Raw genomic sequence first — 15,795 nt, 5'->3', positions numbered from 1 at the left:
AAAAAGAAATTGGACAAGGGGAAAAGCCCCAATCTAGAGGCTTCCCTTTCTCTGTAATATTTTCCCCAGGATACTTCCCTTGTTAATATCTTGGTTCTAATCTTTTGACAATTATTTAATTTTAAGAATTATGCCCCAATAAGTTTAGTACCTGATGTCTAGATGAAAATCACAAATTATATTATGATTAGCTCTTGACTAGTAATGATCAAGATAATATAACTGAAATGTCTAGGTTATTAAAAGTTTCATTCTAATAACATCTGCTTTTCTCACATTGCCTTTAAATGATCTTGTACTACAATGGATATCCCTGTATCATATTAGATAATATCAATGTGAGAGACACCAAAGGAAAAGATAATGTGAAGAAAAGATGGATATAGAATAAAAACCAAACAAATTCTAATACTTATATTTTCATAACTTAAATTAGTTGAATGCCAATGAATGGAGTATTTAAAGAAAAACAGTTTTATTTAGTCATTGAAGGCAATCACTGGTATGGAAAATGGAGAACTGTAGAATGTGGAAGGAAACCTAGAATTTAATTTTGTCTTATTGCTGTCTCTATGACCATGGTCAAATCATTTAACCTCACTGAAACTCAGTTTCTCGAGATGCTAAAATGGAGATAACAATATCTTATTTGTCTGAATGTAGAGGGCTATTTTAGATGACTTCATGAACTATAAGACTAAACTAATATGATTCTTTGCCAAGCTTTGCACAAAGAAAATTTTATAATTTGATCCACATGTACTAAAGATAATTTAAGACAGAAAACTGACCTGTAAATAAAACGGAATATATAAGACTTTCTTTCCCTTTGTATGTTTGAAGAGATAGTGTTTAAAAAGTGATCACACATAAAATGCATTTGTTACTAACATTTAAATATGATCAAGTCATGTAAAAATAAGTGGAACACAGGTCTGGTCTTCAAAATCACTTACCAAATATTTCTAAGGAGGATGATTAATTTAATTCTCACTCAAGCTTTAAAATAATTGCTGGGAAAGTATTTGTAAATGAAAAAGCCCGAATACCTTAAATGCTTTACATATCAATTGAAGATAGACATACACACATCCAAGTCTATCTGCAAGTTTTCTCCTTGCCATACCTCACAATGATCATAGAAGTCCTGTCATATCAAAATAGGTACTAGCAACACTAAAATTTCTTGTGGCTCATCAACATGGCAACCTGATCATCTGAGGAGGGGCCTAAAGGCATGTTGAGATCATGGGTTAACTCCACATAACACCATAATGCTAGAAGGACAAAAAGTCATGATAGAGGAGAACCTAGTTTTAGTTCTTTAAATGAATTATCTTGAAATGCCTCCTAACAGGAAGCAGAATTAAAAGGTGAGAAAGGGTCTTTTAAAAAAGCAATATGTAAGCATAAATGTCTGCATAAAAAGATGATGCAATCTAACCATTAAGTTTTGCCCAGAAGTACTGATAAGTCTGAGAGTGGGTAGGCAATACAGTGAATAAAGTACTAGGCTAGCAGTCAGGAAAACCTAAGTTTAAATCTTGGTGGATGAAGTGCTGGACCTGAAGTCAGCAAGACATCTTCCTGATTTCAAATCTGACCTAAGACACTTAGTAGCTGTGTGACTCTGGACAAGTCACATTATCTTCTTTGCCCCAGTTTCTTCATCTGTAAAATCAGCTGGAGAAGAAGAGCAAACCATCATCTTTGCCAAGAAAATGCTAAATAGAATCATAAAGAGTTGGACACAACCAAACAATAACAACTGATAAGCCTAAATAATATCTTTTGCCTTTAATTTCTAATAGCAATGACAGACTTTCACCAATGAAAAGAAAAGCTGCAGGCATTATTCCTATGCTGCCACTATTTTCAACTAGATAAAGTGATAGTTTTGCTTTAGAATACTAAAGTTCTTCCTAGAACTTGAAGTTTAAGGAATCGTTTGCATTGAATGCCACTGAGCCTTAATATACAGTAGGGATTTTGAGAAATTCACTTAACCTCAGTCCCAGCTTCTTTGTGAAAGAAATGATTATTGTTATTTTGTATTATTAATTAATTATTCAATCAGGACCCAGGCTTTTTCTCTTTTCCTATTTCCTCATCCAGAAACCAACAAGTGTGGGAAATTTTGTTGAAAAACCCAGCCAGGCTAAGATCTAATAAAATAGTAAAATAGATTGTAAGTTTAAACTAATAGGAGAATTCCTGCTCACTGTGTTTACTCAGTCAATTATGGGAAATTATGGGTTCTCCCCTTTTGTAAGATAGATGATACGGAAATTATTAGGTCTCTTTGACCAAGACTTGGGTTATCCAAGTCAGGTACTTTAAGATCTTCATTGTAAGAAAATCCACATCCCATTATAACATCAATTCTCTCATCATTAGCAATCAAAGTTGATTACTACCATCAGGAACACTTGTTCTTCTAAGGGTATCTAAATTATGAGCCCACTGCCATGAGAGATCTTTGGCATTGGAGGGTGCTACTGACTGCTTTTTTTATTAAAAAAAAAAGATGATAATATTATTAATAAAATGATTAAATTATCCAGAAACTATGTTTCTTGAATTTTTAAAATGCCACATTCATTAGCAACATGGAGAGAATACCATTTACATTATCTAGATAACAGAATATTTTAATAAAATGCTTTGTAAATTCTAATATTTTATTAATGTGAGCTGTTACTACTATTACAAGTAAGAGTAAATAATACATCTATAGTCAACCTAGCTTAAAGACTGTTGAAAACTAAAAACTCAACATCAGAAAAATATAACAGCAGAGCATGGAATTTTATGCAAGTTTTATGAATGAATGTTTGAAGTCTTGATTACGTACCACTAGGTTTCCAATCACCATGACCATCATGTAAACAATGAGGCACATAGATTGACCTGCAACCTCCATACAATCCCACATGGTCTCTATCCATTCTCCACATAGCACTCGGAATACAATTAGGAAGGAGTGAAAAAAGTCATTCATGTGCCAGCGTGGCAGTGTGCAATCACTGTTGATCTTGCAGACACATTCTTTATAACTCTTGCCAAAGAGCTGCATACCGACCACGGCAAAAATAAAGACAATGATGGCCAACACCAAGGTCAGGTTTCCTAGAGCCCCCACTGAGTTGCCAATAATTTTTATCAGCATATTCAATGTTGGCCAAGATTTTGCCAACTTGAAAACTCGTAGCTAAAAAAACAAACCAACAAAACACCATCAACATTATTTGAAATGAAGATTTTTCTTTTTAAAATTCTCAGTATTACAGTCAATATAAATTAAAAAAATAAAAGTCAGCAAATGTATAACCTATATCAAATTACTTGTTTTCTCAACTGGGGCAGTGGAGAGAGTGTGTGATGGAATTTAGAACTGAAAATTGAAAAAAAAAAAAACAATGTTAAAATTGCTTTTACATGTAATCAAAAATAGAAAACCAAAGCTAACTTTAGCTTTTATCATCAGTACTACTCAATGAAAATGTACTTCATACAAGTAATTTCTCACTGATTCTCAATATTTATATGTTAACACTATTTTCTACAATATAGCAATCACTAGAATTTAGGAGTTTGAAATTTTAATTAAGGAATATTATGAACATTGTTCAACTGCAATATTTCCTTGCAAAAAGTTTTTTTTCAATATAGACACAATATGGCATAGAGGATATAATGAGAGATTTTAAGTCAAAGAGATCTACATTCAGATCTGTCTGTGATATTAACTCTATGATCAAGCTAAGTAAGCCATTTAATTTCTCTAAGTCTGAGAAAACTTTAAGACTATATAACTTTGATCATGTGACATGACCAGCATTAGAGTTTCTACACTGATGGAATCTTAGGTCTTTGATATGTTGATATATTTATATAACATTCAATTTGGGGCAAAGATCCACAATTATTTTTATAAATTTGTGTATAAGCAATAAAATAATAGTTATTGTGGTAGGTAATGACTATTTTAGAAGGCTTTATTCGATTTTTCAATTGCTCTTAATAGCTAAAATAATAAAGACAACCTATAAATACTTTTAATGTCCATTCACAGAATCCCAACTTATAACACTTACTGGATATAGTGCTTGACACAGAGATTGCACTTAATAAATGCTTAAGTGACTGATGAATTGCTGGGCAGTATAATTTACCCCTTTCCCCATATTTAAAAAAAAAAGTGCTATTTGACTCATTTCTATGCTAGGCACAAATACCTAATTGAAGGCTCCAGGTTCCTCAAGAACTTTAAGATTTGTATTTTCACTTTCAAGTATGTTATTCCTGAGTTTCTTTCAATTTTTCCATATCTTGTAAGGTTATATCCTTATAAAGTAACATTTTTATCATGTAAAATAAAAATTCTAAGACTGGACAAATGCTACTCTATTTTTTTTCCTCAAACATAAAATACAAAGGCATATCTGGTCTGTACTTACCAATCTGAATGAACGGAGAACAGACAATCCTTCCACATCATTTAGAAGAAGCTCCACTAAACTAAGAGTCACGATGACACTATCAAAAATGTTCCAGCCTACTTGGAAATACTCATATGGATCCAGAGCAATTAGCTTTAAAACCATTTCTGCAGTGAAAATCCCAGTGAATACCTAAAGGCAAACCTATATGTTATTATAGAACAACAGAGTCCACACATTCTTAAATTAATAAAAAGCAGGATTTATCTCGAGCATATTCCACACAACTGGTGTACACAGAATGGCCATGAAAGTACTGACACCACTCTTCACTGCCTATATCATGCTAAAATCATTCTTTGAAAAATAAAACAAAACAAAGCAAAATCTGTAATGAACTAATATCTAACAAAGCATCCACAATGCTGGAGTATATTAAGCACAGTCTTTCTGGAAGATGACAAAAGGATCATAATTCTTGAGCTAGACAGTACCTCAAAGGCCAAACATTTTAACACTTCCATTTAATTGAGATAGAAACGGAGGTCCAAGGACTTAAAGGCCTGAGATTACACAGAAAATAAGCACCAGAGACAGGATTTGAATTTAGATCTTCTGATTTCAGATTTCAGTGCTTTTTTCAGTATACTATACACTTCCTTGATCTGATCAAGACTGACAAATCTTTTATTATCCAATGAGAGTATCTCCAGGTTCCAAAGAACATTTCTGTGACAAATAGCTCATTAATAAATTAGTTTTTAGAATTGAGAATAAATTCAAGACTATAAAGTCACAGAGTAGTTGCCAAAGTAAGATTACCAAATTCTTACAAGCACACTGGAAGACTTCATTAATTCAAGATTTTAATATAAAAAGGAAAATAATGGATAGACCAGATTTAAATTTTGTAAAAAATGTAGAACTCAAGTCTTAATTGTGACTCATGAATTTTGTGACCATTGGCAAATCACTTAAATAGCAGTTAAGAAAGACATTTATAAAAATACTTTTCTCATGAACCTGATGTTTGGTAAATTTATGTCAGAAAAAAATTTTCTCTTTATGTTATAACCCCTGTTATAATATTGTTGAGTTTTAGGGCCCCAGATGCTCCAGAAAAGATGCCCCAGAGACCAGCTGGACTAGAAAGTACCTTTCCCCAGCATCAGAATGTTTATGCTTAGTGCATGAAGGAGTAATATCTGTGAGAATATTAATGGGAGTCTTTCTTTCCATTCCTCTCCAAGAACCTGTGAATCCTGAGAACCAAGCTCCGTAGGTGTCACTATTACTTCTCTCAAACCTTCAAGTTTGGACTCTGGATCTAGTTAATGGTTTAATCTTTTCTGCTGGCCAATTTTTACCTATTCAGCATTACCTATAATACCAAAAGGTTGGTTCATTCCCTCAAATCTCTTCCTATATCTCTTTCTATATGGACCTCATCCTTTCTGGGACATTCTCTAGAACTTAGACTAGACTTGGAGAACAATAGTGAAAGATTATTCTGGTAAATATTTAATAAATGACTCTCTGGGGAAAATATATGCACTTGTACATTTAATCTATTTTATTAACATTTTCTCCATTAATTTCTTGCATCTGAATAATCAACAAAGCAATAAAATCAAGCCTCAGAACTATCTGTTGACTTCTAAGATATAAATGTTCACATTGAAAATTTAACAGTCCCATGTGAAGAAGGCTCAAGCTAGCTTTCCAGGTTTACTCTATATTAAAGAAATTTGACATTAGTCTCTAACTTTCTCTTAAATATTCTCAACTTACTGAATGAATTGATGTAGTGCTTCTCCCTGAAGATAACACAGATAATACTACAACAAATCTTTCTTCCTTCACTCAAACCTTGAGACCAGGAGAGGTGTGTATACTTTTCTTCCTCTGCTGTTATCAGATAAGAATCTAGTTTTCTTACTTAAAAATTATACAATTGAATGATACTATCTTATATCCATTCTTATTGTTACATATCAACTTTTATTATCTTCTAGGAGAATATTTTTACTGGCTTAAACATATCTATCAACCTTTTTTTCCTTTTGATGATATCAATATAATAGTCTTCAACAATTTTTATTATTAATGTTGATCATCGTTTTAACTGAGGGGTAACATGGCATAGTGGATAGAAGGTTGGAGTAAAGATGTAAAGACAATCTAGATTCAAATATTGCCTCAGGAATATAGTAGCTATTATAACTATAAGATATCTACTTGTCTTGTCAGTGTCTCTAGACCAGTCTCTAAGACTGTAGAGGAGAAGTATATTATTGATGAATGTTGTTAGAGGAGATTGCCACACTAAGAGCTGTATATTATAATGCTATCACATGTCTAGATTATTTGTTCCCATTGATCTTTTCCTTCACCAAAAATCCTTCTGAGACTTTTACCTAAAATTTTCTCATTAACAATTTTCATTTCCATCCATTTTAGTCACACGTAAACACAGGTATATTTTAGACTCCACTATCTGCTGGGATTCTATTATCTCAAGATCCTTAACTCTGAAATTCCATTTTTTTGACTACAAAATCTTGGCTTTCTACACATTCCACTGAATCTACTCTTCAACGTCACTGAGCCCATCTGTCTCTACTCTTCTCTATATGTCTATTGTGTATTCCCACTTCACTTGCTTCTCTAGCCATTCATGACCCTATTCAATTAATCTATAATCACTTATCCCTTTGAACTTCTGCCAATTCCACCTTGTTAATATTCAACAAGTATCTCCCAGGATCTTATTTCTTATTTACATTCAGATCACAGAACATAATTGGAGAAAATAATAACCGTGCTGATATTGTCCCTTATAAATTCAGATGAATCCTTACTTCTAACTTTATAGTGACTTTTTTCAACCTTTGACTCACAGTCATCTTCCTTAGGGACTATTCTAAATCATATTATCTCTCAAGATCTCAATCCTAACTCTACACATATAATCATAGCAGGTGACATTGCTTTATAAATTCATGAACAGACTGAGGCTGATTGTGCATTGTGTATCTCAGAATTTTGTGTTTTCACCCGTATTTGCCCCTCCTACATTAGAGGAGAATGTGCTCTTCTCATTACTAAGAAAATATATTCTGCCTTTGGCTTCCATTGTATTCTCCTTTTATTCTTATTTTATTCTATCTCTCACCATCTTTCCCCTATGAATCTTCATGATCTTCTCTCTTAACTTCCTCCTCCTGCATAGTATAACACCATATTCATATCTCTTATTCTTAAGACACAGTAAACCAAAACAAATAATCTCAGTTCACGTTCAGTGCACTTCCTGACCACCCACTTACTCTTCAACAGCTCACAAGATATCTTTTGACCTTCAAAACATAACTGCAACTATCCTTCTAGTCCTCACCCTTCTTGATCTATCAGGAGTATTTGTCCATATCAAACACCTTTTTTGGAATAGTACCTTCTTTTTGCTTTTAAAATATTTTTCTATATTATTCCCCCTCCACCTCTCTGAATGATCCTGTTGAATTCCTATACCTTTTTTTTACTTTATCCTTTTCTTCTTCCATCCCTTAAATGGAAATACTTCCAATAGTTTTGCCCAGTCCCCTCTTATTTCTATATTCTCTCTTTTGATTATTTTATTTGCTTGTTATTCTAGGTTTATTCCCTTCAGATATAATTCCCACATAGATACCAGATGAAATTTCCCTATTCATAGCTCTAAGTATCTTTTCTTTCTTCAAATACTCCAGGGATTTTTATCTTATTCCCTGTTGAATAAAACTCAGGGTATTTAGCCTGATTTTTTAGACTTTCCACAATCTAACTTTGTATTCTTGTTTCATCTTAATTTTTCCTTGCTCCATATTAACCTCATAATAATCCAGCAGTCATTTCAGAATGTTCTTCAAGCTTGTGCTTCCAAAGATGTATTCCAGTACTGAACAATACTGAACTCTAGATTTAGTCTGAATGGAACAGAGTACTACAGAAGTATCATTCCATACTAGACAATGTGATTCTATTCATTAGACAATATTCAGAAATAATATAAAAATATTTTTTCATTAAAAAGACCAAAGTTTGAAGGTATTGCCTTCAATATTCAGATACTCATCATAATGACATTGGTTCAACATTTTTTTAGCAAGGGACCAAACATCAAATCTGTCTGTCAATGTTGATGGATATAAATACAGACCAATACTGCTACACACCAGGTAAATTTAAACAATTACAAATAATCAAGTGCAAAAACTATTATAGGAACATATGAGACTATGATCGATAGATATAATACATTAAGTAAAGTGTAATACTTATATAGAAGATCTATCTAAATTATAAAAGTAAAAGAATAAGGGTGATGATCAAGGAAAAAGCTGTAGTTAAGTGACATACATACATTGGGAAAGACTTACCAGGTTTCCCACATAAAGCACATTTTTAAATCCTGCAGTCATTGGATAATGTTCCATCGCCATAAATAGTGTATTTAAAACTATGCAAATAGTAATGGCAAGATCAACAAATGGATCCATTACAATTAAATGGATAAACTTTTTGAATTTCAACCAACGTGGTGAGCAATTCCAGATGAGAAAAGTATTAGCAAACTTATACCACCAAGGTGGACATTTTTGTCTGGATTCTTCAAGTTCTGGAGGGAAAGAATATGGTAAATAAAATCAGATTTTGTTTTTATTATTTTGCACTTCATTATTTAGCTCCTATATTTTGAAAGACATTTGAAGCCAGGTTCTGATTTAAAATCTGCAGACTAAATAGTGCCATGACAATTAAAGTATAGTATATGCCATAAAGGCTCATATATTATATTTTCTACTTAATTGGATACATATGAGTAAATAAGGCAAACCAAAAATGGAAAACAAAATATGGCTGCATCACCATGTGGTGGTAATGAATATGAGAATTATGAATCTGTAAGTGAAAAATGCATATATATATATATATATAAATATATATACACACACACAAAATACAGTTTTTAGTGAAGAAAACATTTTTTATTCAACCTATGGATTAGGTTAGAATCACAAATAAATCACATAATCAAAGGGTTAGAAAAACTCCTGGAAAATTATGTAGTTCAGATCCAAACATTCCAATCCTATTCTTTTAATTTAGAGATAAAAAAAAGATAATTCTATTTTGGTATTCCCTCCAAACATTTCATTTTCTTCAGTTCAAACATACATTTTTCTGGAATTCTTCATTTTATTATGGTCTTCCCTGATTCTTTATGTGGCTATTAGATTTAGTCTTGCTTCATTTAAAAAACAGAGAAAAATGCCTAATAATATTGAATGTAAATAATGACACATACCTTCCATTGTGTTTGTTATTATGCTGGCTATGCTCAGTGCCCTTTGTCTGACAGTAGGATCATCCAACATATCCATAGAAATGAGGAAAGAACTTGATGCTCTTTTGGGTGCGTCTATTTTAGTTGTCCCACCCTGCAAAATAATCTAAAGAGTTAGCATCTCATCTCTAACTTCTTACTAAATTTAAAATAACTGATAAATTCTGCTAATCTGCTTTAGTTTAATTTTCCCTTCACTATCCTCATCTTTCTGTCTCCAATGGTTCTAAATAATTCTGTTTGGAAAGATTACAAACTATTAAAAATAGCTAAAAGGAACATGTTTATTTTTGTTCAATTGTTTTACAAAGAGATAGTGGACGGGAAAGAGTGAAGTCTTAGGGGATCTCCTGTGATTTTTAAGAATTTTCTTTCACTGAATAAACAAAGTCAATGGTGTCCTCTCAAAAAGTGACTTATAATCTGTTTCTTGGAGGAGTTATTTGAGCAGTATATAGCTAAGTTTGGATCTTAATATCCATCCTTGCATATCTAGAAATCAGGCTTCTAAAGTTACACAATGCACTACAATTATATGAATCACCCATATAGAGAGGCAAGTAAATCTATTATGGGCTAAATAACCCCAAGCAACTGAGTAGTCAAGGGAACTTCAGGATTAAATTCTTCAAACTCAGCTATAGAGTTATAGAAAAGAAAGGTATTAGAGACCTCTCTATTTATATAACTCTTCAACTAAACTTTTTTATAATTGCAGAATTTAGTTGAAATAAATATTTCCAATCATCTCCCTGGATTATACAGATTTTCTTCTATGAAAATCATAATTCAAGCCAAAAGGTTGTTTTGTTTTCTCATGCATTTTCAGAGCTAAGCAAACTAACCATGCTAGACTTTTCTTATTCATTGTATTTTTCATAGGGGCCACAGAATATCTTCCTCTTTGTTTCCCATATTTTTATAATAATTTTATAGTACTTTTTCCATAAAATTAAGATTTACAAGGAAAATATCATGTAATTCATTTATTACTGAAAGACAATCTCACATAATTATAAGTAAGCCTGATTTTATGTTTTAGAGGTTATGACCAATCTGTTAGCCAAAAATTTAAAAAAAAATACAACAAACCAAAATAGTCTGGCACTGGGCATTTAAAATAACAGGATAAAAGAGGTGCCATAAGCCACATCATGCAATCATGCAGGGAAAACCCTACCTAAAATATATTCATAAACCCATGGTGTTATTTTAATGTCAAATGAATCAATGCTTAGTTGATCCATTTTACTAACACTGTTAATGAAATGTAAGTGCAACCATACAGAAAAGCACAATATTATTTTGAACATAGCATATTTACATTTTCTTTTAAATTTTTAAATTGACAAAAATGTATATAAGCCACTTGAACACATGCATATTGTAATTTGGTAAACCATGTGGTGGCAAATAAAATCAACAGATATATTTGTGCTTCTCTGGGTTTATTCTTACTAGGAATGTACCTCCATTTACTAACATGCAGTAAATGCAAGTAAAGAGTAGCCAAAGTTTTGCTTTCTTGATCAAAGTTATTGCTGATATACTATGTAGCTCTCAGAACTGCTTTTTAGCAGTTTCTTTAACTCCTGGGTCTTCTTAATTAGAAAACCTTAGAGGAAAATGTTTATGTCTTTTAGGAGGAATAATGTATTACATCATGTACTGGAATATTTTTAAGGAAGGAAATTTCTTCATGGAGGGAGATTCTAATGCAATCAGATTCTTAGTTATAAGTGGTGGGAACCAAGCATAAAATATAGACATTAAGAAGATGGGAAGTGATTTAAAATACTTTTTCACAGATGAAAGTTGCTTATTTTCTGATGACATTAGCATTAGCTATTCTACAATAATAACAGTTCATTTTAATAGCATTATAAAATTTGTAAAGGGCTTTTCTCACAAAAACAAACAAACAAACAAACAAACAAAAACAACTCTGTGAGATCATATAACCATGATCATTCCCACTTTACAGATGTAGAAAGAGATCTTGACAAGTTATGTGATTTGCCCACAGTCAAACAGAGGCAGAGCCAGGATCTGAAAGGTAAATTCAATAATCTTTCTCCACATGCTTAGAATAAACTTTCTGGTTATAATGAAGTAGATATGGCATAAGTCAATCTTGAGTCAAGAAGACAGGCTTGAGTTTCACCTTTGATATATGCTACTTCTGTGTTTGTAGAAAAGCAATTTAATTTTTCAGTATTCCCATGCAACTCTTTAGCATTATACTAACAAATAGCTGATCTGCATCAGTAAAGGGAGTTTCCACACTGGAAAATTCCCTGTACCAAGGAAATCACAAGTCCAACTCTCTATCCTCCCTTTCTTACCATTAAACTGTGATTTAGACAACTGACAAGTGCTTTGTTTTTATATGAATTTATATCATTCTATTTTACAAGTATGCTGAATTGTATATTTAAGAACTATAGGGTTTAGGTGAAAGACTGAGGGCTAATGGTTTTTAAAAATAAAGATATTGCAACATCCTGGGATTGTGCAGATTTTCAAGAAGGCCCAATCAGCAGAGTAATCAGTTGATGCAATAAATTGGCCTGTCATGCCTGGAATATTCAAAACTTTCTTACACTGTCATCAGAAGTTGCCTTATCTATTATCACCTCTGGCAAAAGCTGTCCATTAGGCAGCATGAGGGCTGTAGGACCATCAACCAGGGACACCACACCATTACAATCCACAGCACTGTGCATCTTGCCATTCACTGGAAGCATCCGAGGAGATCTACTGGTTTGGCTGATGTTACTACTCCGTCGTTCTCTGTGCCCATGGGGCACAAACAAAGAGCCCCTTCTGCTTTCGTTGTCTCCAAAAATACTGTGCTCATCATCTGCAAAATCAGTCTCAGATCCAACATCCTTTCCCTGACCCCTGAAGCTAAAAATACTTGTTCTACTGCTGGGTCTTGTAGAACGCAAGGAGCCACGTATGCTAAGAGGAGACTGAAAAACAAGGAAATATCAATAAATATTTCTGAAGCTCTCTAATTTTAACTATGCACACACAGACCTACACATATATAAAATATACAATTTTTATCATTTAAAGTTTTGGTATAAAGAGCATATTCTTTTTCAGTGAATGAATTGAAAAAAGAAAGATCCAAAACTAGAAATCTTTTTACTAGCACTACAAAATAACCCTTTTAAATACATGATGAGTAGAATCATAAAGATTCATAAATTATAAATAGTTCAGAGATCATTGAGTCGATATTCTACTTTTTACAGATGAGCAAGAGATTAAATTACTCATGTCACACACAGGAGGCAGATTCCCTGACTTCAAATCTCAGTTTCCTTTCAATATTACATGGTCTTTTGAGTTTAAAACTCTTATAAACTTAGCTCCATGAATTTGATTAGACTTATTAAAAGCAAAATCTCCATCTTCTTTTACAGAAACACATTGTCCACACCACTTATTTTATAATTATGTATTGACTTGTTACAAGTATGATACTTTCTACTCGATTTTTCTCAAATTAATGTGTTTTCTTTTACCCATTTGGATTGCATGCTTTTTGAGGAAGAAGAAAGGGAAGGAAAGAAAGGAAAGAGAAAGGATGGAAGGTGCAGGGAGGGGAGGAGAGAGGAAACAGAGTGGACAGGAGAGAAAAGGAGAGGAGCAGAAGAGAGAGAAGAAAGAGAGAGACAGCAAGAAATGGAAGGGGGAATATCTCTATTTTTCTAGTCATTCAGTTTGGAAACTTCAATCATCTTTGAATTTTCCCTGTCTCTAACCTTCCACAATCAGTTGCCCAATTATATCAATTCTTCTTCCACATTTTTAAAATATGCATCTTCTTTCTAGAGAGTCACACTGCCATCATCTTATTTCAGGTTAATATCATCTCTCACCTGAACTATAGCAGTAGTTGTCTGCCTTTTATTTCTGCCTCCAATCTATTTCCTCTTCAATACATGCTTTGCACACAACACTTCTCCAAATCATTTTTCTAATGAACAGATCTTTCCCTTCCTCAAAAACTATAAATGCCTCCCTATTATATATATATATATATATATATATATATATATATATATATAAGCAAACTCATTAAATTCGCATGTAAGACTCTCTCTGCAGTCTGATTCCAACTTCCCTTTGCAACTTAATTCTCATTATTCCCCTACATATAATATACATTCTACTAAGACAAAAGAATGTCTGGCATCTGACATTGACATTTGTGCAGATCATCACTGTATCTAACATCCACTAGATCCTTGTTTCTCTCTATTTACATTCTTTGAAGATCAGTTCAAAACTCATTACCTCTATGAACCCTTTTTATATGATAACAGATAAAAAATATTCTGTTCCTTCTCAATTGTCTTTCCAGAACACTTTAAATATTTCATTTGTTTCCAGACATTTATCTGCATATATGATGCATCAGCAATGGTAGAATATAAAATTGAGAGTGGAGACTGTGGCATTTTCAGTCTTTGTATTTCTAGGGCTTGAACACAACAGACATGCAAATGAATATAAATAAACTGATAAATGAATGAATGATTAAGTAGGTGGTACCTGATTTGGAGAAGACATCCTCTTTCCTTGAGGTAGTCTATGTCCTTCAACACCAAGGTGACAACTTTTCTTCTTGATACTCTCATCTGATTCAGATTTAGATAATTTTTCATTATCTTTCTTTTCGTCTCCATTGGACTGTTTTTTCTGATTCTTTTTTTTCCTTCGGTTACGCCTTTCTTTAGCACTCTTTGAGCTCAATTTGGATGTTTCAGAAGAACTTTCTGAAAGTCCCATAACTTTGCCTCCACCAATACTTGTATACTCATCTGCTGCTGCTACTATTGCCTGTGATATCAAGGTGAGATTAAATAAACAGAAACAACACTAAGAAATTTTCCAAAAATCAAAAATACTAGTAATAGCTAATTTTTATGTGCACTTTAAGGATTCTGAAACACTTCACAAATTTTATTTTATCCTGGCAATAACCTTGAGATTTTTATAAATAAGGAAACTGGAGACAGGCAGGTTATAAGTGACTTGCCCAGGGTCTCAGAGACGGCACATGACTTAGGTGGCATTTGAACTGAGCTCTTCCTAATTCCTATTCAAGGGCTCTGTTCACTATCCTATTTACCTGCCTGACATTTGTATTGGGCTTTTAAGGTCTATAAATTACAAAGTTTACCTCCTTTGATCCTTAACTCCTCTCTCTAACACACTCATGAGATGTTATTTTCTCATTTTACAAATAAGGAAACTGAGGCCTCAGAGGGATGAAGTGATTTTCCCAATGTCACACAGCTCGTGAATATCAGAGGAAGAATTAGAATCCAGACTTTATTTCATGTTTAGTGTTCTTTATATTATACACATGCCAGCTCCAACCTATAAGGATTTTATTCTCTCTCACAGAATCATAGATACAGAAGTGGATAGGATGACAGAGGCCAAGTCCTCATCACTTCATTTAACTTGTTCAAGGTCACAAAGGTACTAAGTATCAGTGACAATATTTGAACTCAGGTCCTCTTACTACAGTCATTGATTTTTCTCCTGAACTACGTTTCCTCTTTAGGTCTTCATTGCCATGAAAAAAGATCTTCTCATGATTTAATAGATAATCTCTGGAGTTTCAGTGGACCAGTCAGCCAATGAGATAATTATCTGTACTTCCAAATTTAGCTAGGTTGGTCTTCAAACAGCAGATATGTGTCTACACTAGATTCATACATCAGCAACTCTCAAAGTGGGGTGGGATTTACCAGAAGACAGACTCAATCAGCTGGAATACAATGATCTTTTGATGCTAAACTGAGATTTTAATGGTAATCTGGGCATAGGCTACAATCACATACACTTGTGATAGAAAATACCATTTATATCCAGAGAGAGAACCATGGAGACTAAATACAGTTTGAAGCATACTATTTTCACCTTTTTTTTATTTGCTTT

The 15,795-nt window shown here is 32.9% G+C and overlaps 1 protein-coding gene across 4 annotated transcripts in view; it reads right to left on the bottom strand.

Annotated features, from left to right (window-relative positions):
• The window catches only part of SCN9A (sodium voltage-gated channel alpha subunit 9), a 98,998-nt gene that overhangs the window by 60,058 nt on the left and 23,145 nt on the right, over window positions 1–15,795 (bottom strand). For 2 of the 4 annotated variants that reach the window (XM_031960535.1, XM_031960534.1), the window contains exons 10-15: window positions 14,398–14,685; window positions 12,432–12,803; window positions 9,790–9,922; window positions 8,861–9,099; window positions 4,461–4,634; window positions 2,855–3,211 (exon numbers count right to left, since the gene is read on the bottom strand). In XM_031960535.1, coding sequence (XP_031816395.1) covers window positions 2,855–3,211; window positions 4,461–4,634; window positions 8,861–9,099; window positions 9,790–9,922; window positions 12,432–12,803; window positions 14,398–14,685 — 1,563 coding nt within the window. The remainder of the gene's footprint in view (window positions 1–2,854; window positions 3,212–4,460; window positions 4,635–8,860; window positions 9,100–9,789; window positions 9,923–12,431; window positions 12,804–14,397; window positions 14,686–15,795) is intronic. The other 2 variants (XM_031960537.1, XM_031960536.1) reach the window with 1 other exon arrangement.

The sequence above is a fragment of the Sarcophilus harrisii genome, chromosome 3 (assembly GCF_902635505.1).
Source record: "Sarcophilus harrisii chromosome 3, mSarHar1.11, whole genome shotgun sequence".
NCBI lineage: Eukaryota > Metazoa > Chordata > Mammalia > Dasyuromorphia > Dasyuridae > Sarcophilus > Sarcophilus harrisii.
This window is presented reverse-complemented; position numbering and strand designations above follow the sequence as displayed.